Raw genomic sequence first — 27,838 nt, forward strand, 5'->3', positions numbered from 1 at the left:
TCAGCAGAGACAAAAGGCAAAGCTGAGGAGATGGAAGAAGACAAAGATGAAGGAGTGAGCAGGACGACCCTCGCTGCTATTCGGGCAGGTGACATTGAGGTCACTGTTGGTCCCAGTGGACGTGAACGTCATGAAGCCCAGCTGGTTGGAGGAAATCCAGCTGTTGATCCAGGTTTGGTACTGGGATACTCTGGTGTAGACTCCTGGAAAATTCGGCTCAGCACAACCTTCCCCAAAACTGACGATTCCCGCCTGAATCCAGCAGCCGTTGTGCTTGCTCACCATTGGACCTCCTGAATCCCCCTTTGAGAGCAAAGCTGAGGAGAGGAAACTGTAGAAGGTGAAAATGTGCCAAACACAGGTAACAGGAGTCCTTTCCTCCTGTACGTAACCCGGCACAGATCATGTTGTCAGTGATGTTTCCCACTCCATAGTCACAGTTACACTGTCTGTTTCCTACAACAGGAACCTCCACCTCCATCAGGTTTTGTGGAGAAGGAAGCGACACTGAAGGGGTAAAATAAACTTTTGTAGTGTAATGACCTCACTTCACCTCATTTCATTGTTTTAGAAGAAGCACAACAGCTGCTGGTTTTAAATGTGCTAAAAAAAATAAACGTAACTTCACACAGACATTAGATGGACGTCAACATGTAGTAGCTGTCTAATACCACTTGGGGGCAGTGTCAGCTAGACAGAAAGTATACTTTCTTTCAACCAGGGATCTTTGTGACTTGGTGCAGATTCAGCACTTCCAGACTGGTTAATTCACATAATCATTCTTTCTTGTTTTGAAACATTTTATTGCTCTAAATATTTCTGAGACAGCACACTTGTTTCCTGCATTATAGTCAAATTTCTCTGAAACAGTCAGATGTCTTTATGACCTCCACTCCCTATATCGGCCCAGCCGGTGACCCAGCTGTTAACACCGCTGTAGAAGGTGCTGCTTGAAGCTGCCAGGCAGACGGGAGAAATGTAGTTGGTGAAAGCCACCGGTGAGGAGAGCTGCAGGAGGCAGATGTCGTTGTCATTGGTATCAGAGTTGTAGTTTGGATAGATGATGATCTGTGTCACTGTCTTCGACGCTGACGGCCCAGATTCACAGTCAGGCCGCTCAGTTTGGTGCTGAGATCATCATGAGACACAAACAGTACACAGTTATTCTGATTGGTATCAACATGAAAAGATATAATGTTTGACTTCCTGTTTACCACATTTTTTAAAGCCTGTTCAAAGAAGTCCTACCATCAATATTAAATATGATCTGCCCTGAATCTATGTACCACAGGCCTTTAAGCTGGCAGCAGTTAAACCGTGACTTAAAAAGTCATCACTTCACCCAGCTGTTTCAGTTTTTTCGACAGTAGAGAGGACATATTAAACAGGACTGTTTTCTTCCATTTGCACAATATCTCAGAGTGACGCTGAAAAACTAGTTCATGCATTCATTACTTAGGTGAACTGAAATTCAGGTAAGAAGTTATGACCTGCAGTCTATCTGGGTCAGATATAAACCAAGTTTAGGTGGAGTTTATTTTCGTTATGCTGACTTTTTACAGTCAGTTACAATAACTCGTACTGCTACTAGCTAGCATGACGGAGTTTCTATACAGCTGGGTGGGTGCTATGATGTTACTGATAGTGAACTTTATTCATAAGGTAATTAGTAGAGTTGCCAACCGTCCTGTAAAAAGCTGAATTGTCTTGTATTCAGAGAAAATATTACGCGTTTCATGTTGAGCTGAGAAGAGACACAGTTTGTCCCGGACTTCAGCTAGGATGAAAAAAGACACAAAGCTGGATTTATTCTGTCGTTACACTGCACAGCTGCCTCTTCTCTCATTCTCTCCCCCTCCCTCTCCTGTTGCTACTTCAATCATAAAACTGATCAATGATCAGCTGATCAGCTTTTCTCTCTTGTTTGTTTATCACTTTGTGCCAGAAAGAGGAAACCAGCGGATGTCGCGCTAAACAACAGCAGCACGTTTAAGCTTGATCAGCTGTTGGTGATGGAGAAACAGGTTTACCTTTTAGGTGACATGAATGAGTTGTGTTATGAACTGTTTCTGAGAAACAAATAACATCAGGATCCTTTTCTGTGTAGTTGACAGCTGGTAACTGTGCAGGGGCGGGTCTAGCAAAGTGTTGCCAGGGGGGAGGGTAGGGCATTAACAGGGAGAGGGGGGCACAAAGAAATACTTTTCTTTCTTATTCTCATTTAAAATATCTAGCTTTTAATAAATAATTATCTGAATCTTACAACCAAAGTTTTTGTAAAATGTATAGAAATCACACATATACCAACAAGACTGTACATCACTGTCACCACAGCGTTTGTTTTCATTCAAATGCTTTATGGCTTTAATACCTGGGGGGCCGGTCTCTGGTCAAAATGCCCGGGCTGGTTTTTTGTCCCAGTCCAGCCCTGGGCACGACACACAGTGAGTTAATCTGAGAAGGTGCATTAAAAAATAAATGGCCGGACCAGCGGTGCACATCACAGATTAGCTCACATAGACACATTAGTTGTGCCGCTTCTTAATGACAGTATCTTAGCTAACAACCCCAACTACCAGATTCAACTTGTAATTGGCTAAAAATAACTTATCTACTGGTGAGAGGGACGTTGTTAGCTTTCCACATTCTGACACTTCAAAAGCTTCAGCAGCTGTCCGCTCAGCATCAGCACCACGGAGATACACGGATACATCCGTAGACTCGAGACAGAATTCACAATGCATTTTGGGGACTTTCAGGTGTTTGGACCAATGTTTTCTTTTCTGATCAAACCAGAAATCTTTAATGAGCACCTGGATTTGTCTCACATTAACTGGCTGAGTTAATGCCAGTTAAGGCATCATCGAAGCAGCTGGAATCCACAGCTGTTCATGGAGCTGCATGTTCACCTGCTGGACGTCACTACCTGACAGGTTTAATTGTCTTCAGAACATTGCAGAGGCCTTATTGACAGTGTTTGGCTCTACATGTCTGTGTGAGCAGATTTTCTCTCACATGAGTCCTCAGGTCTGAATGCTGGACACTGGGAGACCTGTGTCTCTGAGTGGGAGACCAGAGATCACATTAACATGTGTGTCTCTGTATTAACAAACATGCCATGTTGGCCCAGTTTATTTTCTTATCACTGTTGTGAGGAGACCATAAACAGCATTTGTATTTTCTGTTGTACAGTTCATTTGCTGTTATGGAGAAAAAGTCTTTTTTGTTTCATAATAGCTGATAACTATTCGCTGACAGCTGCCAACATCTGTGAACAAATATAATCCTATAAAGTGGTTCTATATAGTCTGTAACTGTTGATATAGAGAGTTATTAAATTTATTGCTAATGCAATCATATGGCACACTGACCTCTGAGGAAAGTTTAAATGGCACTCGCCATCAGAAAGGTTGCCGACCTCTGTCCTAAAGCAATGGTCTGAGAAATGAAGCCAACCCCTGCAGTTCCCCTGGTGTCCAGCAGAGGCAGCAGTGAGTCAGTCCCCATAGACTCTGTGGATAATTTCCTCATTCAAAACGCCTGTTTTTATAACTCACCTGTTTAAACTGCGTTAGGCATTAAAGTTTGCCTTATTAGGGGTGTGGCCTCTTTGGCTGACCGGTGGATGATGACACAGGTGACTGTAGCTGTCTGCTATCCCATATGGAAAAGATTTATATAAATCTCATAAAGTTTGTATCTGTCTTGTGTGAAACTTAAATGAAAAGCATACACGAGTGAAAACAGATATAAGATCCATTGAAAAATCATATAAATGAAACTTGTATGTTTTGGATACTAAAACAATATATGAAAGTAATGAGAAAGTGGCCACTTTCATGAGTAAATCATAAAGGCCTTATATGATTCACTATATGAAGTAGGCCATGTAATGCATGTAAGGTGAACTAGCAAACATCATCATAGCTACATGCAGCTGTCTTCTTGTTTGATGGCAGATACTCCCTTCACCCTGGCCAAAAAGGCTAAAATGACCAAAGAAAAAGTGGAAAACAGCTAAACATGAGAGGTTTTTGGACAAAGTTTGTGTTTTTTCCATTCTTTAAGCACCGGTTCGAGCACCGTTTAAGCATCGGCATCGTTTCAAAAGTACCGGTTTGGTACTGGTATCGGATAAAACCTAAACGATACCCATCCCTAGCTGTATGGGAATTTCTTTTACTTATGTATTAATCACATTATTTTATTGTATGATGCCTTGGTGCCACTGGATTTTTAAACATGCTTCACACTCATACTATAAGACAAATGGCAGTAAGGAAGTTGGGGGAAGCAGACGACTCCACAGGAAGAATCTTTTGTAGCAAGGGAGTGTGAACCTTAAGTGTGAAACAGCTGTGTACTGCCTTTTGTTCCTGGAGAAGGTATTTAACTGAGAGCCATGCTAGGCTCAGGGAGACTCTGCTGACCGTCTGCCCCGCGGTCATGTAGGCTCTCCACAAGCTTGGTTGCCTGTTTTGTGTGTTTTGATTAAAGGATGTTAGCTACCGCACACCGCTCGTCTGCAGGCTTTATTTAAATGGAAAACTTCCACAACACTAGCCCCGAATGACGTCACCACGTTGCGGAGCGTCATTTACCTGGCAGGAAACATGGCGGCTCAAACGCTCAAAAGTTTGGTCATACTTTACGAGAACGGATGACAACAGGACAACTTGCAATACTTGCAAAGTAGATATTTCATTTAAGGGAGGAAACACTACGAATATACAAAAGCATTTGCTCACAAACACGCGATGACCTTAAATGAATGTCGTGTTTTTAATTCCGGACTCGTGAATCTCAACCCAGCAGCAGCGGTAACGTTTGCACGTCCTCTCCCGTTAATGCAGGTAAATAATCAACAACAGTGCAGATTATGTTAGCGCGATCTGCCTTATTACAAACCTGCCATTACTGTGCATTTAGGTGACCATGATGAGACAGAGTCTGGCTCAGATGCTGGCAGTTCTCGCTGCAGTCTACCGTAGCGTCTCCTTTCAGGCAGGATAGACGAATGTCACCGAGCAGAGACTCAGTTTGTGGTCAAAGGCTTGCAGCCGTTTGCCACAGCAGATGATTTTCGGTAAGTGAATGTGTTTAATTGTAGGCAGGGACATTACTGGATATTCTTGTGTAATTGCTACAGAATCATTTATGTTATACTTTGTGATTGCTACAGAAGAATATTTATTTTATTATTTTACATTTACAGTTTTTTCCTGGGGACCCTGTGACGCCCCATTGAAGAGCCGTAGGCTGGATCTCTTAAGGGTTTGTAAGGCCATGTTACTCCTAAATTTCTATCTTGTTCAAAGAGAAGATATAAAACAAAGTTCTAAGCTAATCGACCTTAGTGTTCTCCTTTTTATAAAAAGAATCGATAACAGAATCAAAAATGGAATCAGAATCGTGAAAATCTTATCAATACCCATCCCTAGTCGTAAACCACCGCCTCTGTTCAAAGATGGTCGCTCACAGTGGACATGGATGCTTCTTTCACTCCTCTTTCAAACCATCTGTCCTCTCTGTCCAAAATGTGAACATTGGCATCCTCGAAAGAGTGACCTTTGACCTTTAGATGCAGATGGACAGCTGAATCTTGTCCTGTGGAGGTGGCTCTTCTGTGTTGTGCCATGCACTTGTGAAGTGGCTGTTTGGTCTCTGCAATGTAGAGGTCTGGGCATTCCTCGCTGCTGTACAGCAAACACCACATTGTTAAGTCTGTGTTTTGGCGTTTTGTCTTTCGGGTGAACCAGTTTTTGTCTGAGTGTGTTGCTGGGTCTGAAGTACACCGGGATGTCATGCTTGGAGAAAACCCTCCTGAGTTTCTCTGATACACCGGCTACATAGGGGATGACAATGTTGTTGCGTCTGTCCTTCTTATCCTCCCTCGCTGGTGTCTGATCTTCTTTTCTGTGCCTCTTTGCTGACTTTATGAATGCCCATTTAGGATAGCCGCACGTTTTGAGTGCTTCCTTTACATGTGTGTGTTCCTTCTTTTTCCCTTCAGGCTTAGAGGGAACATGTTCTGCCCGGTGGTGTAGGGTCCTGATTACTCCAAGTTTGTGTTCCAGAGGGTGATGGGAGTCAAACAGGAGGTACTGGTCCGTGTGTGTGGGCTTCCGGTAAACTTCGATGTTGAGGTTGCCGTTCTCTTCAATGTGCACAGCGCAGTCCAGGAAAGGCAAACAGTCGTCCTTTGTGTCTTCCCTGGTGAACTTGATGTTTTTATCCACAGCGTTGATGTGCGCAGTGAAGGATTCCACTTCTTGTGTCTTGATTTTGACCCAGGTGTCATCTACATATCTGTACCAGTGGCTGGGTACTCTTCCTTTGAAAGAGCCAAGAGCCTTCCTTTCCACTTCCTCCATGTAAAGGTTGGCTACAATAGGTGACACGGGGGAGCCCATGGCACAGCCATGTTTTTGTCTGTAATAGCCTTCGTTGTATTTGAAATATGTAGTGGTGAGGCAGAGGTCTAACAGTGTGCAGGTCTGATCGGGTGTGAAGTTGGTCCTGTCCTCCAAGGAGCTGTCTTCTTGTAGTCGTTTCCTGACAGTCTCCACGGCCTCCGTGGTGGGTATGCAAGTGAAGAGAGAGACTACATCAGTGGTTTCATCTGGATCCAGGGGAAGTTTCTGGACCTTGTCGGTGAAGTGATTGTCTGATTGTTTAGCTCCTGGAGCCACGCCCCCAGTTTACTGTAGGTCCCTGGCCCGAGTACTCTGATTACCAGTGTTGCCTTCACCGTCCATCTTCTGAAACTCTCTCACAGACCTTTGAACTTCAGCTGCTCGCGTTCCTATCTCTCGGTATAGCTACACCTTCCTCTGTCCAGCACTACGTCCGGTTGGTTAGCCACCACAGGATCTCAGCTCAGTCACTCTGCACCATTCTAGGGGGCGTCTCCCATTCTGACCTGGGGTCTTCCAGTCCGTACTCAGCAGAGGTTTCTGTATATATGAAACTATGTGGTTATGGCGTGCCACGAATGACCTGCCTGCATCTTACGCCCTGCTGAACTCTGGATTCTGTCAGTGTGCTTAAAGCTTCTTCATGTGCTGCTGTGTGTTTTAGTCCAGCTCTATCTAAACATGTGCACACACAAACACACAAACGTTTTACCCTAACATTTTAGTGATGGTCAAGCAGACGGCTGACAGTAATTTGAGATGCAATGACCTGAAAGACACTGTGACCTTTTTCTAATCCAACCTTTATTTCAGGCGTGTTCCCTTCACTTCTCTGTGGGGGGGGGGGCAGCAGAGGAAACAGCAATAATAACAAAGTACAGAGTAAATGCAGTTGATGCAATGTCGTTGTTTTAAAGAGATGGGGCGGCATCTGCAGAAAAGCATAAATATTCATCCCACATCAGCATGTTTGTTTCCTGCTGCACTGATTTGAAGAGAGCAGAAGGAGCAATCACAGTCTCTTTATTTTAAACCAGTTTTTAGTCTATTGTGAGAAAACTATAAATTGAAATGAGAAAAAAAGATTCTGTGCCAAACAACAAAACCTCCAACAGCTTCACACAGAAAATCAGTCACACCATGAATAACACAACTTAAATACAAAACTCCTTAAATCAGCTTTTAGTGTGAATCTTAATGATTTACTTCTCTACAAAATGACGATGTCAGAACATTAGGGCTACTCTCTAACTCTTCCTGTCCTTCAGTAATGATATTCCTCCCAATGAAGGCTGCATGTGTTACATAATGACAAGTTCAAGACTTCATGGCATCGCTGGACAAAAAGGCAGACCCTCGTTCAAATCTGTGTTCACATCAAACTGAAACTGTGACGTTCACCAACACAGACACGGCTGCTCTGGAGGAGGGAGGACCGACCTGAAAGAAACACATGAATCCCTGACATCCAGAACCAAATCAATCACACACAAAGCAGGGAAAGCGCGTCAGGTAGAGGCCGACTGGCAGCACAGCCGTACTGAACACCAGTTAACTGAAGAACTTATTCTGCCCTCAGCCTGTCTGAGACGAGCCAACGAATGCCACGTCAACTTCAGGACAGCCAGCAGCGTTGGCATCGATTCAGAAAAGACAACAGAGGACAGTCGGCCATCAGAATCAATCGTATATGCTAGAAGGGTTAGCCTCTGATAAATGTGTGCATCCTCATCAGGTTCACTCCCGGCTGCAGGGAGACGCTTCTGCAGGATCAACTTTAAAACTCAAAGTGTATGACGTGCACTCACATGCATTTGAAACGCTCGCCGTCCTCACGGCTCGGATTAGTTTCACGTGAGGACATCCAAACAACAGTGCAGACTATGAAAGCAGCCGGCTGGCGGACTCTGCTGCTCCAGAGGCAGGCGGCCTTATCGCGGAGCACATTATTACTACGTGAACAACAGTGTGGATGGAGAGCCTTTCTAATCCACTCGTTTCCTCATAAAAGTGCTGCGTGAAGCACGGTAGCATCGGCGCAGCAGGGACCCGGGAATGTCAGGAGAAATATGGAAAACACCAACACACACTGTAAACTACACACATGCACCAAACCTCAAACACTAACATTTCTCTCTATTTCAAATTACATGAAAGAATAAATCCAAGTTCACACAAACCAACAGCCCTCTTTGGAAGATTGTAAAGAAACCACAGCCGTGACGTGTCTGTGGGTGTGGCGACACAGCAGGGACGTGGGAGGAAGTGTGAACTCAAAGCAGATCAGCTGCACGCAGCGCCTTCATCGGTGAGGCTGTCACACACACACTCTCTCTGATTGTCTGAGGGTCACATGTTTCCTTCGTCACATCCATCACCTCTGCTCGTGCCTCGTTTCCCCACGCCCCACCCTTACACCTCCCACACCCCCTTTCCCTTCCTTCACCGTGTTTGTGCGTCCCCGGCAGCCCACCCACATCCCCGTCACTCCCAGAAGATGTTGGTGATGTCAGAGTCCAGACTGAAGATCCAGATCACCAGCGGTGCAGAGATCAGCACGAAGGACCAGGACACGCCCTTAAGCGACTGATGGAGCCTCATCGCCGCAGCACCGACCAACCCCACGTTGGCCCTCGCCCTCTGCTGCTCCTCTTCCTCTTCTAAAGTCTTTGGGAGATGTGAACAGAGAAGCGTTAGAAAAGAAACGTGTTACGGTGAGACAACCTGCTGACATCGCTTGCTCTGACCTGGATGTGGCTTCCTGGCTCGATGTAGTTGCGGGCCAGTAACTTGAGGGCCTCATCCATCAAGATGACAGGAAGCGACAGCTTCAAAACCACCACCCACTGCGTCCAGGACAGTGGGCGTATCTGAAATATCACCTGGAGACAGAAGCATCGGCAGTTCAGCTCGGCCTGCAGCCATAGAAAAGGACTGAACGTGCAGGACTGTCTCTGGTCTTACCGGCAGGGGGTCCACATATAAAATGAGGAAGTGCAGCGCCATGGACAGGCAGATGGCCCCCACCAACCAGGGGTTGGACCACGGGGGCATCTTTAGCAGGGACTGGTTCTCGGACAGACTGGACAGCCCAAAAAAAGCGAATTACTTTCCTCTGCCATCGTCACCTCTCACCTGACTGTCTTTTCTTACCTGTTCAAGGCGTTGCACATCTCTATGGTGACCAGCACAGACAGAGCCATAGTCATAGGATACGGAGACTCAAAGACCGAACACTGCACTCCAGCAAACTCGGCGTGGCCTTCGCTGCACTGCAGATAATGGGACTGTAGTGGGGAAAAGCCAAAACAGCATTACTACACCCTGCAGGGGGCGTACGGCTCACGAGGTGGAGCAGGCGCTCTGCAGTGACGCTGATGCTTGGATCCAGTCTGTGTGCCAGATGGGCAAAATACTGAACCCCAGGTCACTCTGTGCTGCATTCACTGGTGTGTGAACGCACAGAAACGAGGCAGAGTGCTTCATGAGGACATTTACGCTGGATCAGTTTATCTGATGTGTTCCTGTGGTAACCTTTGACCTTTGAAGCATCAACAAACAGACTGCCAGTTCAGTTTTATTCACACAGCAACAAATCACAACAACATGAAGCATCTGGACGCAGCGTTTCGTCATCATCAGGTGACGTCTTCAGTCTCAGCTGACTGCAGGTTTCAATCTGCACAATGACTGAAACCAGCCCACTGAGGGAACAATGGGCTGGAGCTCAGCTCCTTCATCACAATTATGCAAATTCTCATGACCATTGATGAACAACCACAAACCTGCAGCTGAGACTGAAGACGTCACCTGATGATGACGAAACGCTACGTCTGCACGCTTGAAGTACGCGCACTACGTACGGTGTGTACTATAAGCACGAGAAGTGCGGAAGTGAGAGGCTTGTGAAATGGGACGGTCGGGCCTTCGTCGCGCTGTTCAGGTTGCCTAGCAACCATGATACTAACCGCGAGAAACGTTTCATGCAGCTTTGTGTGACAGAAATGAAGGAGAAAAATGTTTTGTTGGTCATTAATTTTTGTCATGACATCACTTTGATTAGTTGAGTATCTGAGGCTGAGACCACAGGACTGTAAAACATGATTGTTGGGCTTCATTTCTGTACTGAACAGTCATTTAAGATTAGCTAGTAAATAATAATTAGCTGATTTTGTTCATGAGACTAAAGTCATCTCACTGTGGTAATGTAAATATAATATGGACAATATTATAGTATTGTCAGATATATATATATATATATATATATATATATCATAAAGAAGGCTTTACAACCAAGTTAATGCTGAAAGTACAAACATCACTAATGTCACACAACTTTGCCGACATGTGGCCAACTGCAATGTTTTAATGTTCTTCGTTATTAAACATTCGCACATAAATAAGTGACGTCATATTCAGTACTTACCTTTGACAGTTCGGCCGCTCCCTTCTGCCGTATTTTGCGGCAAAATTATCCACACCCACCGCCGCGCTATGAATTGTGGGATATATGGGACCACGAAGCGTGCACCGGACCACGCTTGATATTTGGGGAAATCGACGGCGCATTTGGAGTATGCATTTGAAGTACACTTCGAATTGGGACAGCCGTCGTCGCGTGGCGGTGACGTAATCACACTTAAAATGCGTACTTGAAGCGTGCAGACCCTGAATTGGGACACAGCTAACCTGTGGAGAGTTACCTGGATGACTGAGCGTGCATCGAGACACAACATGATACTGTAAGGCAGACGAACAAATAATAATAATGGAGTGCATTTATAAAGCGCTTTACAATTCCACTATTCATTCACACACTGGTGGAGGCAGCTACATGTAGCCACAGCTGCCCTGGGGCAGACTGACAGAGGTGAGGCTGCCATTTCGCGCCATCGGCCCCTCTGACCATCACCAGTAGGCGGTAGGTGAAGTGTCTTGCCCAAGGACACAACGACAGAGACTGTCCGAGCCGGGGCTCGAACTTCTGATTACAAGACGAACTGCCCACTCTTTGCCCCACAAAGGCTGTTCGTCTCCATAAAAGCACCAAAAACTGTCTCTTCAGGTTTGGAGTTGTGCTCGTGTTAGAAATAAGGTGCTCTTCAATATTTGGGAAAATGTAAGATGCTTACCAGCTGATAGAAGGTCAGTTTGGGTCCATCGTGGGCCGCCATGAACCACCAGGCAGCAGCTCCCACTGTGGCAGCTCCCACATAACCTGTGGACAAACACAGTCACTGCGGTGCACTTTCAAAGCAGTTAAACAAGAATACAGAAATCCTGTGCTGTGCATGTAATCTAGCTTCATCCTGGTTCAAACATGAAAGGGACGATGCTCCCAATATGGCAGGAGGTGAGCCACTCACATCCGATGATGAGGTAGCGGCAGAACAACCAGCTGGAGATGAGCGGCTCCTTCGGGGAGCGAGGAGGACGAGACATGATGTCCAGGTCCGGAGGGTTGAAGCCCAGAGCGGTTGCTGGGAATCCATCGGTGACCAGGTTGACCCACAGCAGCTGGACGGGGATCAGAGCTTCAGGCATGCCCAGTGCTGCTGTCAGGAAAATACTGCGGACAGACGGAGAGCAGGGATCAGAGAGGAGGCGTCTGGTTGATCACAAACACGCACGGTAACGCCGCTTCCTCCTACTAACCAGACCACCTCTCCGATGTTGGAGGATATCAGGTATCGGATGAACTGCTTCATGTTGTTGTAGATGGCTCTGCCCTCCTCCACGGCAGCCACGATGGTGGAGAAGTTATCGTCAGCCAGGATCATCTCGGAGGCAGACTTGGCCACCGCTGTGCCGCTGCCCATGGCGATGCCGATCTCTGCCTTCTTCAGCGCCGGCGCGTCATTCACCCCGTCACCTGTCTAAACCGTCGAGAACCATTAGGTGACAACAGCAGACAGCCCGAGCAGGTGATGAGCACGCGCTCGCTCTCTCACCATGGCCGTGATGTCGTTCAGGCTCTGCAGGTACTCCACTATCCGACTCTTGTGGGCCGGCTCCACCCGGGCGAAGCAGCGGGCCGTCTGACAGGCCTGACGCTGCAGGTGTGGGGGCAGCTCGTCAAACTCCCGCCCCGTTAGGCCCCCGATGACCCCCGCGCCCTCCTGCTCTTCCTCCTGCTCGGTGATGATGCCCACTCGCCTGCAGATGGACAGCGCTGTTCCTTTGTTGTCCCCTACAGAAGAAGAAGAGAAGAGTCGTCAGAGTCGAGCTTCGTTTAGCTCGTTCTTGTGTTGCTTTCCTACACACAGGTCGTGTCCAAATTCATGGATCCTCCTGAGGACCCGGCCTTCGCAGTCTACGTGGGCCGGGTACTCAGATGGTCGGGTAGGCCGGAAGTAAACGACCGTGAAATTGGACGGTCGAGCCTTCAGATTACCGTCACCGCTGTCTCGGTGGAGTTTAATAAACTCGGCCGTCTGCTCCTTGCTATCTAAAATATAACAGGACACTGGAGGAAACTCTCGACCGTCTCACACTTCTGTTTAATCAGTTTTCTGTTTGACGTTTATTCGGCTGTGTGAAAACCACCCGGGGGATTAATAAAGTTTTATCTAATCTAATAACTTTAATCTCAGCCAAACCGATTTACTCACGAACAAACAAAACACTGAAAAAAGCCCAACAATAACATTTTTAGGTTGTCTAAGTGACTTATATATTACGTTTAACCTGAGCAGCGAAACTCCGCGGTGATCTGAAAATGATGTGCCGGGAGTTGTGCCGTTCTCGGCCGCATCAGTGACCCTCGAGCTCCCGGCGAGCTATCGAGCTGGTGGGTAGCAGACGTCTCTGAAAACGTCGAAGCACTTTTGCAAATATGCGATATCTTGATAAACCGAGCAGATATTTGATGTTTACACAGCTACTTTCTCGCCTGAAAATATGTTAAAAGTTTATTTTGTGACCCAGAAAGATTAATAAGAGTAATTTTAAAACTTAGTAGCGGCCGCCATTGTTGGAAACTGGAGTTTGGCTGGGCCGCGCTATGAATTCTGGGATATGGTGGCCACGAAGGACACACCCGACCCATCCTTCAAATTCGGGGAAAAGGAGGACGCATTTGTCGGCTGCATTCGGAGGAGTCTACGAATTTGGACAGCCTTCAGCGTGTCGCTGTGACGTAATCGGTCTACAAATGCGGCCTCAGGAGGAAGCAGCCCATGAATTTGGACACGACCACAGACTTTACTTGGGTGGGGATTATTAACAGGAAGTCACCTGAGTCAGACGCTCTGCTGGGATTGATTTATTAGTCAGTCCAGTGATCAGATCACTGCTGACCTCGGCCGTCTACGTCTAATCACACCAGAGGAGGCTGTAAAACTTTCAGGAGTCTGATATATTTTTGAGCCTCAGAAGTTTATCACAGCATCGTTACCAGGTCTGGGACACCAGCACACCCTTCTGGGGAAATCAAATTAACTCAGTCCTTCAGACGTTATTTCAATTTCCTCACCTGCCACGAAAGCCTAGTTTCAGATTAATGAATGCATGTCGTACTGGGACCATGCAATGAATGTGCGTACCAGCAGCAGTACTGGTTAGATAAATGCTACTTATGTGTTCTCACTGGATGTTTAGTCAAAGCCAGGTTTGTTTCTGGCGTAGATCACGCCGTCAGCTGTTCTCAAACACCCGTCTCAGCACCAGCGACACAAGTTGGAAAAGTGAGCGTCTAAAGAAACTCAGGATGCTCACTTGTTGTCAGCAGCATCATGGAGATCCTTTCTATCACATCCTTCAACTTTAACCATGAACACATTCATCTTGTAACAAAAGCAGCTGCCTCAACACGGCAGGCAGAGGAGGAAGTCAGAGCTCTTTGACATGGATAGAGTCAGGACCATCAGGCCATCGGGCTCTGTGAAGAGTGCTGAAGCGTAGCTCACAGATCAGGCACAGTAACAATAAACTATTTGTTTCAACAGTTTTGCCGCTCTGAGCACACGAGTGGTCTGATTGGTTTATCTGCAATCAACAAATCTGAAAAACAAAGCCTCTGATGTGTCCTTCTAACTGTAACAGCTGAGCCGCGGCTGGCACGCTGTGGTAACTGTGTCAGACACAGGCCTGCCAATAATGCTGTGCTGCCCAAAGAAACGGAGTGGGCGGAGTCAGGGTCACGTGACCAACAGCTGATCGAAACTGAGATTGGTTTCAACATCAAACCGCCACAGGCTCAGTGACTCCATTTAAGGCCACGGGCCGTGTCAAGTTCACCTGATGTGCGTCCTCGACAGTCAGCATCACGGTGAGGAAACGATCCACGGTAACAGTGCTGCCTGTGTTTATAGGAGAGAAGAAGAGCTGCTGTTTGGAGGTGAGTACCTGTGATCATGATGACTCGTATTCCAGCCTGCCGACACATTCGCACCGCGTTAAGCACTTCTTTTCTCGGGGGATCCAACATCCCCACGCAGCCCACAAAGGTCAGGTCGGACTGGGAAGAACAGACGACAGAAACCGTTACGTGTCTGCGGCGTGATACTCCCTTTCACCGCTCCGTCGATCCGACCACGCGTCTAACAAGCTCTCACCTCGTAGGTAGCAAAGGCCGCTGAGTTCTCCAGGTTGAGGCGGTGGATGTCAGGAGGCGCGTCCCTCGTCGCCATGGCGAGACATCGCAGCGTGTCCCGGCCCGTCGCCCACTCCCGTACGACAGACAGGAGCTGCTCTCGAACCGCCGGGCTCAAAGGCACGCGAGCAGAGCCGCTGACTCGGACGTAGCTGCAGCGTTCCAGGACGCTCTCCGGCGCTCCCTGAGCAGAAGGATCAGAGCGCTCAGTATCGCCGTTGCTCCGTAAAAGCGGAGACGCAGGCGTGTGCACCGACCTTAACAAACATCTTGGCTCCTGCAGCAGATCTAGTGAGTTTGTTGGATGAACAGAACACGGACATGGACTTCCTGTCTCTGGAGAACTCTAAAGTCAGCTCTTTCTTCATGAGCTGCTTAATCACCTGAAAACAAACACATGTTTAGTACGACTCCGCCACATCAGCGATGTTTCTCTTTTCTTTCAGCTCTCCACAGTTTATTCTTTGCTGCTCTTCAGCAGACCACCTTCACATTTGCTTACTGGGTAACGATGTGTGAGACAGAAGGGAGAGCACGGAAACAGACCCACGTCCTGCTTAAAGGCCTCACAGTGGGGCAGTTTCTGTTTCCACGTCAGCCTTCGGCCGTGCACTTACGGAGCAGCAGGCGGTGGCTCGCTCAGCAGGGCTCAGTCCTCTCAGGTCCGTCTCAAACACGTTCATCTTCTCCACCAGACAGCAGAGGGCGGTCTCTGTCGCCTCCCCGACCTTCTCATACGCAGCCTTGGCCTGGATCACACACAGAGACAGGACGCCGTTTCTGCTTTGTTTACTGGCCGGTTTAGAGTGAAAACAAGTCTCATTCCACTCCCACTCGGGCCACGACCATATACGGTCATCTGTGACGGTCTGTTTGCATTTCTTACCTCGTTGTAGTCGAGCGATGAGTCGTTACACAGCGCACAGATGGTGGCCATCTCCACCAGGCCTTCATACCGACTGCACTTCACCGCTGAACCGTCCTTGTAACTGGAACGACGAGGAACAAAGACGGGAATGTTTTTAAACTACAGCAAAAAGATTTCGACGTGTGAGCTTTTACGCTGAATCGTCAGTTAAGTAGTAAAGGTTAAAGACACTCACACGTCCCCTTCAGGGGCGTACGTAGATCCAGTCACTGTGAACTCGCTCAGGCTGCAGCGCTCCCCTGACACACTGTCTACTACGAACATCTACACACATGCAGGCACACACAGACACACAATAGCTCATTAGTGCAGGTTAGAACATGTTATTTGACCTCATCTGTGACGATGCTCCACGTTTCTCTCCTGCAGCAGGTGTCGAGGCCTCGCTGGACAACATAACGGATTATATCATCAGAGTGAAAGCAGAGGTCAGTAAGAGACACCTGCTGGGTCTCGCGTCAGTCACTCAACTGGACTGCTCGACCTTTTTCGTGGTGCTGCTCCCTCACATATCACATGCATGAGACTGGAGTGCAAACCAGACTCCAACTAACCCAACATGGAAACAACCGGAGACGTCCAGAAGCTGCAGGCCAGCAGTTTGCATCCAGGAGCAACATGGACACGTGTTTAGAGACAAAGCAGTCTGAGACACATCGAGCGTTAGTGCAAAATTACGAGCTGTTAATGTGTAAAAAGTAAGAACGTACATGCTGCAGCAGGCAGAGGCGTACAGCAGTGTAGCTACTGGCTCCCTCTCACATCTTACCCTGCAGACTGACATCTGGTTGGTGGTTAGCGTTCCTGTTTTGTCCGAGCAGATCACAGAGGTGCACCCCAGCGTCTCCACTGACGGTAAGCTGCGGACTATGGCATTCTTCCGAGCCATTCTCCTGGTTCCCAGGGCGAGGCAGGTGGTAATGACTGCTGGAAGGCCTGGAAGGGAACAAGCAGAGGAAGGAACTCTGTTCACCTATCCTAGTGAGACGTTTACAGTTTCCTGTCTGAGACCGCTGAGCTGATGCTGCGTGCCTTGCTTAACCCTTTAAGACCGACCATAGAACCAAGTCCGCCAGAGCTTATATTATATGTTTACATGCTGTGGAGCCATTTTTGGGAGCATTTCAAGTTGCTATACATCAATACAACCATTATAGCCTAAATTTTAATAATATGTCTGCATTAAGTGCATAGTAATTACATAAATTGCAAAAAAGTGCAATAAACTACAAAAAAATTGAAAATCGTTTTTGTTTTTTTAACATATATTTCTAGTTAGAGAAATTTAAGAGGCTTATCTCTCAAAACTGTAAATACAAAAGAGTTGCACAAAATAGTTTCCCACCACAGGAAATTTATTTTGAGTGTCTTCATAGTTTTATTTTTGAAATACACCAATTTTTATATACTGCAGGAAAAACAAAAATAAATATTATAATGCAAATTTGCAAAAAAGCAGCATATGCATCAAAATAAACTATTTCCAGCAGTGCAATATGAGTCCTAAGCATCCCAGAAACCACACAGAAAGTCATAAAGTCAAACATAACTTTTAAAAACACCAGTATAGGCTCATGAGGCCCTGATGGTAAAAAACTACATTTCCGCGAAAATGACGTCACTTCCGGTTTCGGGCAGGTCATGGCGGACATGCGATAGTTCGCGCTGACGTCTATTCCAACGTAGGAAGTGTTACAAACAGCTGATCGGATCAGCAAAGTGTGTTTCTGGAATATTATGTTTTTGTTGCTGCAAGCGCTTTTTATGCAGTTTTTGCAAAGCTATATGTGGAAGGAAACTGTGACCGAGGACAAGCTGATGGCATAAGATGGAAGTACAACTCCTCCGGTTTCATATGCAAAGAAAATGATTGCGCTAGCTCACGTGGTTGCAGAGCTACCGGGATTTAAAAATAGTTACGCAAAACAGAGCGTGCTGCTCTGACCGGTTTTAAAGGGTTAAACAGAGATGTCTGGTCAGTCTGTCAGCACACATCTGATTTAAATGAGATCTGAGAGAGATCAGCGTGTGACAACTAACTGTGATGTAACAGGCCTGACCTTCTGGTATGGCAGCCACTGCCAGGGCCACAGCGATCTTGAAATAATACACAGCCCCTCTCAGCCAGCTGCCTCCATGCACCGGGTCATTAAAGTGTCCCACGTTGATGGCCCACACAGCCACGCAGATCACGCTGATGACCTGCAGGTTGCACCAAAACAGAGTTACTTGGACTCGTGTTGTTAATAAAGACTAAACATCACACAGGAGGACGGCTCGATCCTTGCCTTGGACAGCTGCTCTCCAAACTGGTCCAGTTTTTGTTGCAGTGGGGTCCTCTCGGGGTCGGTGGAGGCCATCTCATCGCGGATTTTCCCGATCTCTGTCTGCACCCCTGTTGCCACTACGACTCCGATGGCTCGGCCGGCTGCAATATTGGTGCCCTGAGCAAAAGTTCAGGCTGTCAGTGCACAGAGGAGCAGCAGAGCCGAGCTCACACTCTGCTGAATAAAACATCAGAGGCTCTTTGACCACAGAGACCACCTGGTGACTCACAGCCTTTGAGGCACACACACACACACACACACACACACACACACACACACACACACACACACACACACAGTAAAATGAAGAAACAGGTGGATGTTAGACGTCCTCCCGCTTTGTGATGTATTGAACGTGGCGAGCAGGCATGGTTACGCCTGCCACACTTTGGCCTGGACGAAGTCGTTTCAGGCTGCTACGATTGCGAGCCATCACCACGTATGCAACTCTGCAGACATTCCCAGGAAGAGACTTGGAGCGATGCAGCGCCCCGACACCATAAAACTGAAGCAACTACCAATAGGGTCATGCTGGCTGACGTGTACGAGGGTAGTAAACAGATTAGGTTACCAACACCAGCAACTCTTATCTAAAAGCAAAGTCCACAGAGTAAATCTCTTCATATGAATGCTTCCTCAATGCCTCCATAAAATTAATGAGTTAACTAACAAATCTATGAAAACGCCTCATTTTACACCACGTTGGTCCAAACAGGAGGGACTAGTTTTAGCGGCGGATTAATCCACGTTTGGTGGGTATTTGTGGTAGTGTTGCTGTCAGACAGTATGTGGATGGAGACAGAGGAATATGTTGTAGTTCAACAACATTCTCCCTTAAATGATGGTTCCACAGTCGGTGGTCCGCTGCACATCTTTGTTGATTATATCTGAATTATACAGCATGTCAACGTGAATCCAAGAGGACAGATGTGGGCGTGGCCTATGAGAGACTCACAGAGAACAGCATGTTCTTCTTGTCCTGGTTGACGGCTCTGGGATCGGGTACAGGGTCGGTGTGTTTGAGCACTGAGACGGACTCCCCCGTCAGAATGGACTGGTCCACCCTGAGGGTGGTGGAACGGATGGATGTCAGCCTGATGTCAGCCGGCACCTTATCTCCAACTAGAGATAAAACAAAGGTACAGAGTACAGAGAACATACGGTTATTCAGCGTGCTCATGCTAACCATGCTAACCATGCTAACCATGCTAACCATGCCACATATGCTTCTACAGGCCGGGATCGTGAGATCATGAGATCATGAGAGAGCATCTGGTGAAAGATCAAACGTGGTGACCACAGCTCCTCATCCTGTACTCGTTACTATATGTTCATGTTTTACACAATTAGAAAACATTTAAATAGGACAAAGTAGAAACAAACTCTCCTCAGGTCACCTGCCGATCGGCCCCCCACCTGCTCCTGGGTCAAACTGTTCCTCCCCCACCGGCCTGTGACTGTCCACCCACCCAATGCCACCATCTTTGTTTAGGAAGCACGTTAAAACAACCACAGCTGACGCTAAGTGCTGTACGTAATAAGAAATAATAAAATGACATAAGATAGAAGCAAAAGTGAAATAATTCATTAATTAGTTAATAACCTATTTAGTCTCACTGAGGCCAAAGAATAAAAATGGGTTTAAAAGTGGACACTGTCCCCTCCGAGCTTCCTCCTGGATCTCAGCACTTCCAGGAGCAGCTGGTCAGCAGCTGTAGGGATGAAGAAGTCCGCTGATTGGGCCGCGGTCGGCCCGTCTCTGATGGAGATGAGACAGCCGACAGGGCGGAGGTAGAGAGCTTGTCCCGTGGATGCTCAGAAAATAACCTGAAGCTGAACATCCGTGAAACCAAAGCTCTGGTCAGAGGGCCTGGTGGCGCCAGTGTCCGGCAGCCTCGCCTCTGTCAGTGCGCCCCAGGGCAGCTGTGGCTACAATGTAGCTTCATCACCAGTGTGTGGATGACTGAATGTAGTGTAAAGCGCTTTGGGGTCCTTAGGGACTAGAAAAGCGCTATACAAATGCAGGCCATTTACCATTTACCATGATGGACTTCAGGAGACGCAGACACGTCCACTCCTCTCTCATTACAAATGGAGAGTGGATGGAAGCCGTCTCCACCTTCAGGTTTCTGGGCACCCACATCTCTGCTGATCTCACCTGGACCCTCAACACCATCACCCTGGTGAAGAAGGCCCAGCAGTGACTGCACCTCCTCTGTGTCCTGAGGACGAAGGACCAGGAGCTGCTGCAGGCCTTCTCCGGCCCCTCAGTGAGAGGAACAGGAAGGCTGCACAGAGGGTAATCAGCACCAACCAAGAAGCCATCGCTACACCCTCCTGAGCCATCACTCAGGACACTCACACTCATCTCTGCACTTCTTCCAACCACTTGGTTCCAACCAGGATCAGGGAGGGGCCAGGGTGAGTGGAGGAAGACCGGACAGAGACGCTGTGGAAGAGAGCCGATGGAGAGGCTGCTTTATACACATACTTGTGTCATCTTTAAATGTGTCATTAATGCTATTAATAATCAGGAGACAGGAGCTGTCACAGGCTAATAAAGATGAGAAGCACCTCGACGCTTGGAACACAAATGTCAAAGTTCATTTGCACCTGTGTGTTGTTATTGTGGTCAACCACTGCAGTAACTTGATGATTCACAGTGGGGCAGCCTGCCTGGGGGGTACGCTGCTGCAGGCTTTTTTAAACATGCAGCATTTCCTCAAACAGCTGCTGTAGAAACACGAACAGGATCGAACAGAATTTCAGGGTAAATGTGGGCAACAGTAACCTGAACGCAACAAAGGCCAAAACAGGCTCGTGTGTAATAAAGGATTGCATTTATACAGCGCTTTTTGAGACCCTCAAAGTGCTGTACAGTTCCACTATTCATTCACTCACTGGTGTGTGAAGCGTCTTGCCCAAGGACACAACGAGCTGGGAATTGAACCGGCAAACTTCCGGTTACAAGATGAGCTTCCCAGCCCCCTGAACCAGATGGGACCAGTGCTCTTAGCTTTGTTGTGCATGTTTGTCAAACAAATGTTTGTGTTGAGACAACCAAACACGTCTGCAGCACACAGCTGAGGACAAAGTATGCATGAGGAAGGCTGGAAGAGCTCAGCTGCTCAAAGCTGTTCCCACCTTTATACATGACGCAGTGAGCAGAGAGACCCCGGGGCCGTCATCGTTTCATTAAGCAGGGAAGATACTTCTCATAACATCCATTTAAACTCAGCCACAGTTTCCTCAGTGGGCGTATTCAGTGCTGACATTACTCAACAAACACTTTCAATTTCACGATGAACTTTGACCAAGTGCTGAATCGTCTAATATGAGTCGTTATGTTTGAAGACGAGTCGACAGCAGCGTCACACAGTTCACAAATCCCAGAGCAGCTGGGTCCTTTCCAGTAAACTCAGTTCCCATGCTCTGGGAGACAAACGTTTACTACAGTCAAAGAGACACTAGATCACCCAGTGCACACACACACGCACACACACACACACACACACACACACACACACACACACGCACACACACACACACACACACACAACCCTGTTTCTTCTCTCTGAGCAGCCTGAAATATCAGTGAGTATCTGGAGGATTCAACAGTTTTCTTACTGGGTCAAACTACAGTTCTGTGTGTGTGTGTGTGTGTGTGTGTGTGTGTGTGCGCGTGTGTGTGTGTGTGTGTGTGTGTGTGTGTGTGTGTGTGTGTGTGTGTGTGTGTGTGTGTGCGTGTGTGTGCGTGTGTGTGTGTGTGTGCAACCCAGTATCATGGAAAAACCTGGTCCACTGTGTTGCTTTGCCTCTGCACAGGCTGCAGCAGCAGCAGAGGACACATTTGAAACCAACACGGTTCAGATGTTGTTGTTGTTGTTGATGTTGTTGTTGTTGTTGATGTTGTTGTTGTTGTCGTGTTGGAGCAGAGAGCATCGGTGTGAACGTGTCATCGAACCACAGCCTTCGCTGTTCTCTGCGTCACATTATTTGAAGCTTTTTGTCTTCGACGTTCATTCCAATCACATATTTTCCATGAAGGGTTTCCATGACGACAGCAGCTAAAGGACAGGGCAGAGGGGACAGGCGTGCCTTTGGAGACGTTTGCCAGAACGTTTAAATAAAGATCCTGCAGTGTTATTTCAACAATGTCAAAACAATCCTGCAGTGGAAATGCACTGAGTCCTTCCAGCCTCGCTGCAGCGCTGCACACGGCTGCACTGCAAACACGTACACAGTCTGGGCTTACTGTTAACAATATTAAACCTGAGACTAACAGAAGGAAACCACTTTATAAAAAGTGTGTGAGCCTGCCAACAGGGCACGGCCACCTTCAGCCTTCTCTCTTCTATCATGCTTTCACCTCCCCAGCCCTACAGAGCCATTCTGGTGTAGTTGCAGTAAAGCTTTGAGGCTGCAGTATGATGCGTGGTAGCCAGTGATCTCTAACATTATAGGCTCAGATACACGACAGTGAGCACGATGCACCGACTCGTGAAGCTGAGCAGAAAGCTCTCAGGTGCTATTTAATGCTAACATTATTAGCATGCACTCATTTTGGCTCACAGGAAGTGTTGAACACAATGTGTGACGTTCCCACACAGGGGAACAGAGGTGCGCTCACGTGCGCTGCCTGCTGCAGGCCGACGGACCCAGGACAGTGGACCACAGAACGACGTCGAGGCTCAGACCCAGAGTTCAGAGTCTTTGTGAATCCTTGATTCCTTTTTGACCGTGTCTGTTATACTAAATACTCCGTGTACTGTTTGTAGGGCTGTTTTCGTTGGTCCCCTGTGTTTAGAGGAGTCTCTTCTTTATGGTTTCCTTATTAAGTTTTTTATTATTCTTCATGGTGAGGTTGGCGTTCTCGTGGTCTCGTGTGTTGTCTGAATCCTCGCTGCTGTTCCTCTGGGGATTTTGGGTTTCAGACTTTTCTATTTCCTGTATTATGAGCATTAAAAGCTTATGTCTGTCTCCTGCATTTGGCTCATTTAAGATGAATTTACCATCCACACAGCAGAACCTGACACAACCTTGACAGATGTGTCTTTGAATCTCATGATTTCGTTTACCTGCCACTTCCACGATGTCTCCAGGAACGATGTCTCGGGCTCTGACTCTCTGCACGCTCTTCTTGTCCTGTCGGTACACTTTGCCCATCTCTGGCTCGTACTCCTTCAGAGCTTCAATGGCGTTCTCTGCATTACGCTCCTGCAGGACACAGCGGCACGTCAGTTTTCAACATAGCTCATGTATGTTGGTGTGTGGGCATCAAACATGACAGGAGATCACACACACACACACACTAACCCAGGAAACAGAAAGCCAAAACATGATTAGGTCTTTGGTTATTTCCTGTTGACCTACAAACACAGCAGAAAATGAGACCGTTCAAAGTAAGTCGCAGGTATCAGTGACAGGAACCACCAAGCTTTTATGAAATGATTAATCAACAAACTTTGAATTGTGCTAATAAACTCCTGAAAGCTCAGCTCAGACGTCTCTGTTACAAACACACATACAAATGTGTTTAACCATGATGCAGTATTTCACACTGCGTCCAGGAAAAAGAAGAAAGTAACCTGTACAAGTATACTGCCCTGGTGTTAGCATTAGCATGGTGTCTTAACTACAAATCAATTATTAATTCGATCCATTACTTGAAGCCAAAAAGCCAAATTAAGTTCAACTAATTATCGCCTAAGCAGAGCTTTACAGGGTGACGAACGGCTGCTGCTGGTCCCAGTCCTGGATAAGCGGGGACGGTTACATCAGGAAGAGCATGCACCAAAGCAAACATGCAGACCCATCTGCTGCGGAGATGCAGCTGAAAGCAACAGTGTAACTGCTTTGTAACAAATAACATCTTCGTTTTATAGTTTTTAGTTCATTTTCCAAATAAGCAACAATCCCCTACAGACGTTAGTGAGTGCACCAGCTCTTGTTCAGATCAGGAGACGGCACAGAGCGTGGCATCTACAGTTTGGAAAAAGCCATCACTGGAAGTGACACGAACACGTTTTTAGCTGGTTATGTGGAGTAAATGAGGTCAGTGCGCAGCAGGCTACACATCGTTTATTTTTGGATTCAAGTGAGGAGCTTTTCTCAGGCTCATCATACAGTCACCTTTTAATGGCAGTAATCTTAAGTGTAACATAGTAACATAACCCAAAACTGGTGAGGAAGGAGGTGGAGGTGCTTTCCTAGTGTTAACGTGTGCGACTCGGGGCCATGCAGCCCAGATACGCACATATACAAACTGTAAGCAGCCACATTCTCTTAAATGGTAGAAATGAAAACATCATCACCTACACAGCAGTCTGCTACATGATCCCAACATTTAGAGGTTCAGTCATATTGTTGCCAATTTACAAATGACCTCATACTGATGAGACAATCACCTGTGCACACACACACGGGGTTTACCTGCCACACACCCACGATAGCATTTGCAATGAGGATGAGGAGTATGACGAAAGGTTCGACAAAGGCTGTGATCGTCCCTTCACCTTCTTCAAACCATGCCAGGGTCTGGTGGACAGAGAAGCCACAGAGATAGGTGAGGGCCTACACCACACTTCATTTATACTCTGCGTGGATAACAGATTATATGACTGAAGAAAAGCAAAATTGTGACTCAAAAACCCAAAATAACTTCAGACCCAAGCCCGTGTGCCTCATACCAGCATGATTAACCTGATATTTGCTGTATTATTCACACAAACACAAGATTCATTTTAACTGTGGAACTGGTGATGATGAACTTTGTGGTTTCCTTACGAATGAGATACATGCAGCCAGCAGCAGGATTCGAACCAGGAGATCCTCAAACTGCTCCACCACCAGCTCCCACAGGGACTTCCCTGCATGGACCAGTACAGAGGAGGAAGAGGCAGACTGAGACTGAGAGGCACTGATAGAGTGAAAAACCTGGTGTCAGAAAGAAAAAACACTGCAGAAGGAGATAACTCACCCTCTTCAGCTGGTAACTCTGGAAGTAAACAAGCAAAAAAGGGAACAAGAAAGACAAAATGAATCAAATGGGTCGTCTGCTGAACACTATCAGAAGACACGAAGGACACAGCTACAGTGACTGCCTGCAGAATTCATCAGATTCAGCCAAGTTAGGAAAAACCAAGTAGATGGGAATAAATCAAGAGATGCTCCGTACAGAGGCTTCTGATGAAAACCAATGTGTGCACTCTACGTGAAGAAAGACTTTGAACGTGAAACCTGTTTTTTTTATTAATGAATGATGGGAGGAGAAAAGTGTGACTCTGCTCGTGTACAGAGCACACAGAGCTATAGTGTCAGATAAACAACCAAGGACAGTGCTTCACAGTTCAAATGGAGAATGACCAAAACATCCAGAAACACATCCACGTTACTTCAGTGCGTGATGGTCCCTGATGTTTGCAAGGGTGTTTTTGCAAACATTCACTTACATGGCAAAGCTAAGAGAGTTTCAGTTCCTCAGCTGTGCTGGAGACGCTAGCTGCCTGTACTAACAGGACCCTGCGCTGTCTGATGACCACGTGTACGACACTGAGAGCTGAGCCAACCATCCCTGCTTTAACCCCGCGTTGGTGAAGCTTTCTTTGAGGTGGCCTGTTGGACATTCTCATGTGATGTGAGAACGTAATCAAACTGTTTTTGTGACTTCAGGATACTGAACCCGAACATTAACTGGCAAAATGCTAGCTTACAATCAGCTGCTGTTGCTGAATCCTTTCCAAGCCTTTGGGTCACATGTCTCTCTCTGCTTTAGATTTTTACTTCCTGTTACAACAGACAGTTGTGTTTTGTGTGGCCAATATAATTAAACACTTATATGTTACATCTTATTTCACAGTGCGATCTTCAGACACTTCCAGCACCAACATAATAACGCACACTCTCTGTTGAATCACCAGCTAATTATATTCACAGTACTCGTTCTTTGGAGAGTCCCTAGCTTAGCTTAGCTCGTAGCCAACTTGCTAGTAGCATGGCCTCTTCACCTGTCACCTAAAATTGAATTGAACAAGTAAATCATCCATCTGAGAGCAAAGTGCTCTATGAGGTTTTTAAGCTACGGTGGGGCCTGATTATTTTAGATTTTGTATGTGAGGAGCAGGATTTTGAATTCTGGATTTAACAGGAAGCCAACACAGGAGAAATCTGCTCTCTTTCTACTTCAGTTTTATCTGAATTAAGAAGCAGAAAGTTAGCGGCCATCCAAGTCTTTATGTCTTTAAGACATTCCTGCAGTTTAACTAATTGGTGTGTGTTATCTGGCTTCATGGACAGATAGAGCTGGGTGTCATCTGCATAGCAGTGAAAATGTATGCTATGTGTTCTGACGATGCTGCCTAAGGGAGACAGAATTGGTAAAATTGGTCAAATGACTTGATGCAGCAGTTGTTGTGATTTGGTGTGACCTATAAGGCATCCTATGGATGCGGCTCGTCGTGATGATTCGGCAGAACAGCGTCTATCTTGGCCACTGCATTGAAGGTGACTTGGCAACAGTGTTGCTTCCAAACCAGCACCTGCTCCTATGTGTTTTTAATGTATTATTTCTAAGTTTATGAGAATACATTAAGTTGTTGAAGAGATCATTACACAATAATTGATGTATATTTATGAGCACATTTATTAATATTATATCTGTACCTGTAGTATCACAAAGTCTGACATGTAAGGGAAACAATACGGCTCTCTGAAGTCTACATGGCACCAGCAGACTATGAAACACCAAACAAAGGGCCAGTAATGATTTCCATATTTACCATTGGGTCCCCATCTCTCTCTGTTCTTCTTCAGCTGCTCACAGCTCAGACCTGTAGATTCATTTACACCAAAGAACCCCAGAACCTCCTCCACCGTCTTAGTATGAGCATTATCCATCACTGTGGTGAGAGAAGAACAGCTAATGTCAGTAATAAGAGTATCAAACATTTACCACCAATAGTCTATTTGTACATAGTTGTATTTGCCTCATCTTTTTGCATATTTGTCACACTGACTCATCAAACAAATGTTACTGTTATACTGTTCAAGTACAAAATACAGTTTGTTAGATTAGGATGTCAAGTCAAGTAAAAGGATGTCTTTTGTTAAAGGACAAACACTATCTAAACCTACCTGCCCTGTGTGACAAATAATTGCCCATTAAAGCTAATAACTCTGTGCAACCCTTGGCAGCAGGAACTGAAATCAAGCATTTGTAGTAACTATCAATGTGTTTTTCACTTCACTGTGGGGGAACTGTGCCTCAAACCAGCATGAACACCCTGTTTAAGGTCATGCCAAAGCATTGCAATCGAATTCAAGTCCCATCAGAGGTGGCCTTGCTGTTGCTGCACAGCCCAGGTGTGTTTGGGCTTCGTGACACTGATGGATGGACATTCTCCCTCAGGATGTTCTGGTCGTGGTCAGAAGTCAGCCAGGTCCTGAAGTAGCAAAGAGGCCCCTGACCGTCACACTAGCACCACCATGTTTGACTGTTGCTACCATGATGCTGTGTTAGCTTCACTAATGCAAGCCCTGTAAAAAGTTTGTCTCATCAGTCCACAGAACATTTCCC

General features: G+C 46.7%; 2 protein-coding genes across 4 annotated transcripts in view; both read right to left on the reverse strand.

Moving 5' to 3' along the window:
- LOC102793738 (tryptase-like) lies at window positions 1-8,895 on the reverse strand. Its single transcript, XM_087845479.1, has 4 exons — window positions 8,827-8,895; window positions 888-1,128; window positions 358-507; window positions 1-317 (listed from the first exon to the last, which is right to left on the reverse strand). The coding sequence occupies exons 1-4, from the start codon at window positions 8,893-8,895 to the stop codon at window positions 1-3; spliced, it is 777 nt and encodes a 258-aa protein (XP_087701605.1).
- LOC102793145 (sarcoplasmic/endoplasmic reticulum calcium ATPase 2) overlaps window positions 7,204-27,838 on the reverse strand; it is a 23,210-nt gene continuing 2,575 nt past the window's right edge. For all 3 annotated transcript variants that reach the window (XM_087845887.1, XM_087845888.1, XM_087845886.1), the window contains 23 exons: window positions 27,042-27,161; window positions 25,244-25,261; window positions 25,051-25,133; window positions 24,697-24,801; window positions 23,343-23,481; window positions 19,220-19,386; window positions 18,226-18,381; window positions 17,998-18,139; window positions 16,707-16,873; window positions 16,113-16,201; window positions 15,896-15,998; window positions 15,627-15,758; window positions 15,267-15,392; window positions 14,972-15,193; window positions 14,763-14,874; window positions 12,368-12,606; window positions 12,072-12,292; window positions 11,783-11,985; window positions 11,549-11,634; window positions 9,570-9,703; window positions 9,381-9,498; window positions 9,164-9,298; window positions 7,204-9,083 (listed from right to left, as the gene is read on the reverse strand). In XM_087845887.1, the coding sequence (XP_087702013.1) occupies window positions 8,901-9,083; window positions 9,164-9,298; window positions 9,381-9,498; window positions 9,570-9,703; window positions 11,549-11,634; window positions 11,783-11,985; window positions 12,072-12,292; window positions 12,368-12,606; window positions 14,763-14,874; window positions 14,972-15,193; window positions 15,267-15,392; window positions 15,627-15,758; window positions 15,896-15,998; window positions 16,113-16,201; window positions 16,707-16,873; window positions 17,998-18,139; window positions 18,226-18,381; window positions 19,220-19,386; window positions 23,343-23,481; window positions 24,697-24,801; window positions 25,051-25,133; window positions 25,244-25,261; window positions 27,042-27,159 (3,198 nt within the window). In that variant the 5' untranslated portion in view covers window positions 27,160-27,161 and the 3' untranslated portion in view covers window positions 7,204-8,900. The remainder of the gene's footprint in view (window positions 9,084-9,163; window positions 9,299-9,380; window positions 9,499-9,569; window positions 9,704-11,548; window positions 11,635-11,782; window positions 11,986-12,071; window positions 12,293-12,367; window positions 12,607-14,762; window positions 14,875-14,971; window positions 15,194-15,266; window positions 15,393-15,626; window positions 15,759-15,895; window positions 15,999-16,112; window positions 16,202-16,706; window positions 16,874-17,997; window positions 18,140-18,225; window positions 18,382-19,219; window positions 19,387-23,342; window positions 23,482-24,696; window positions 24,802-25,050; window positions 25,134-25,243; window positions 25,262-27,041; window positions 27,162-27,838) is intronic.

This window comes from Neolamprologus brichardi, chromosome 9, assembly GCF_056152115.1.
Source record: "Neolamprologus brichardi isolate AB-2024 chromosome 9, ASM5615211v1, whole genome shotgun sequence".
Taxonomy (NCBI): Eukaryota; Metazoa; Chordata; class Actinopteri; order Cichliformes; family Cichlidae; genus Neolamprologus; species Neolamprologus brichardi.

Excerpts from the sequence above, each read along its gene's own strand:
- LOC102793738 (XM_087845479.1), bottom strand. The coding sequence starts at position 8,895 with ATGTGGGTGGGCTGCCGGGGACGCACAAACACGGTGAAGGAAGGGAAA. Across the intron at positions 1,129-8,826 it reads GGGGTGTGGGAGGTGTAAGG|CACCAAACTGAGCGGCCTGA; the intron begins GTGGGGCGTGGG and ends TGATGATCTCAG. Across the intron at positions 508-887 it reads GGCCGATATAGGGAGTGGAG|TGTCGCTTCCTTCTCCACAA; the intron begins GTCATAAAGACA and ends TTACCCCTTCAG.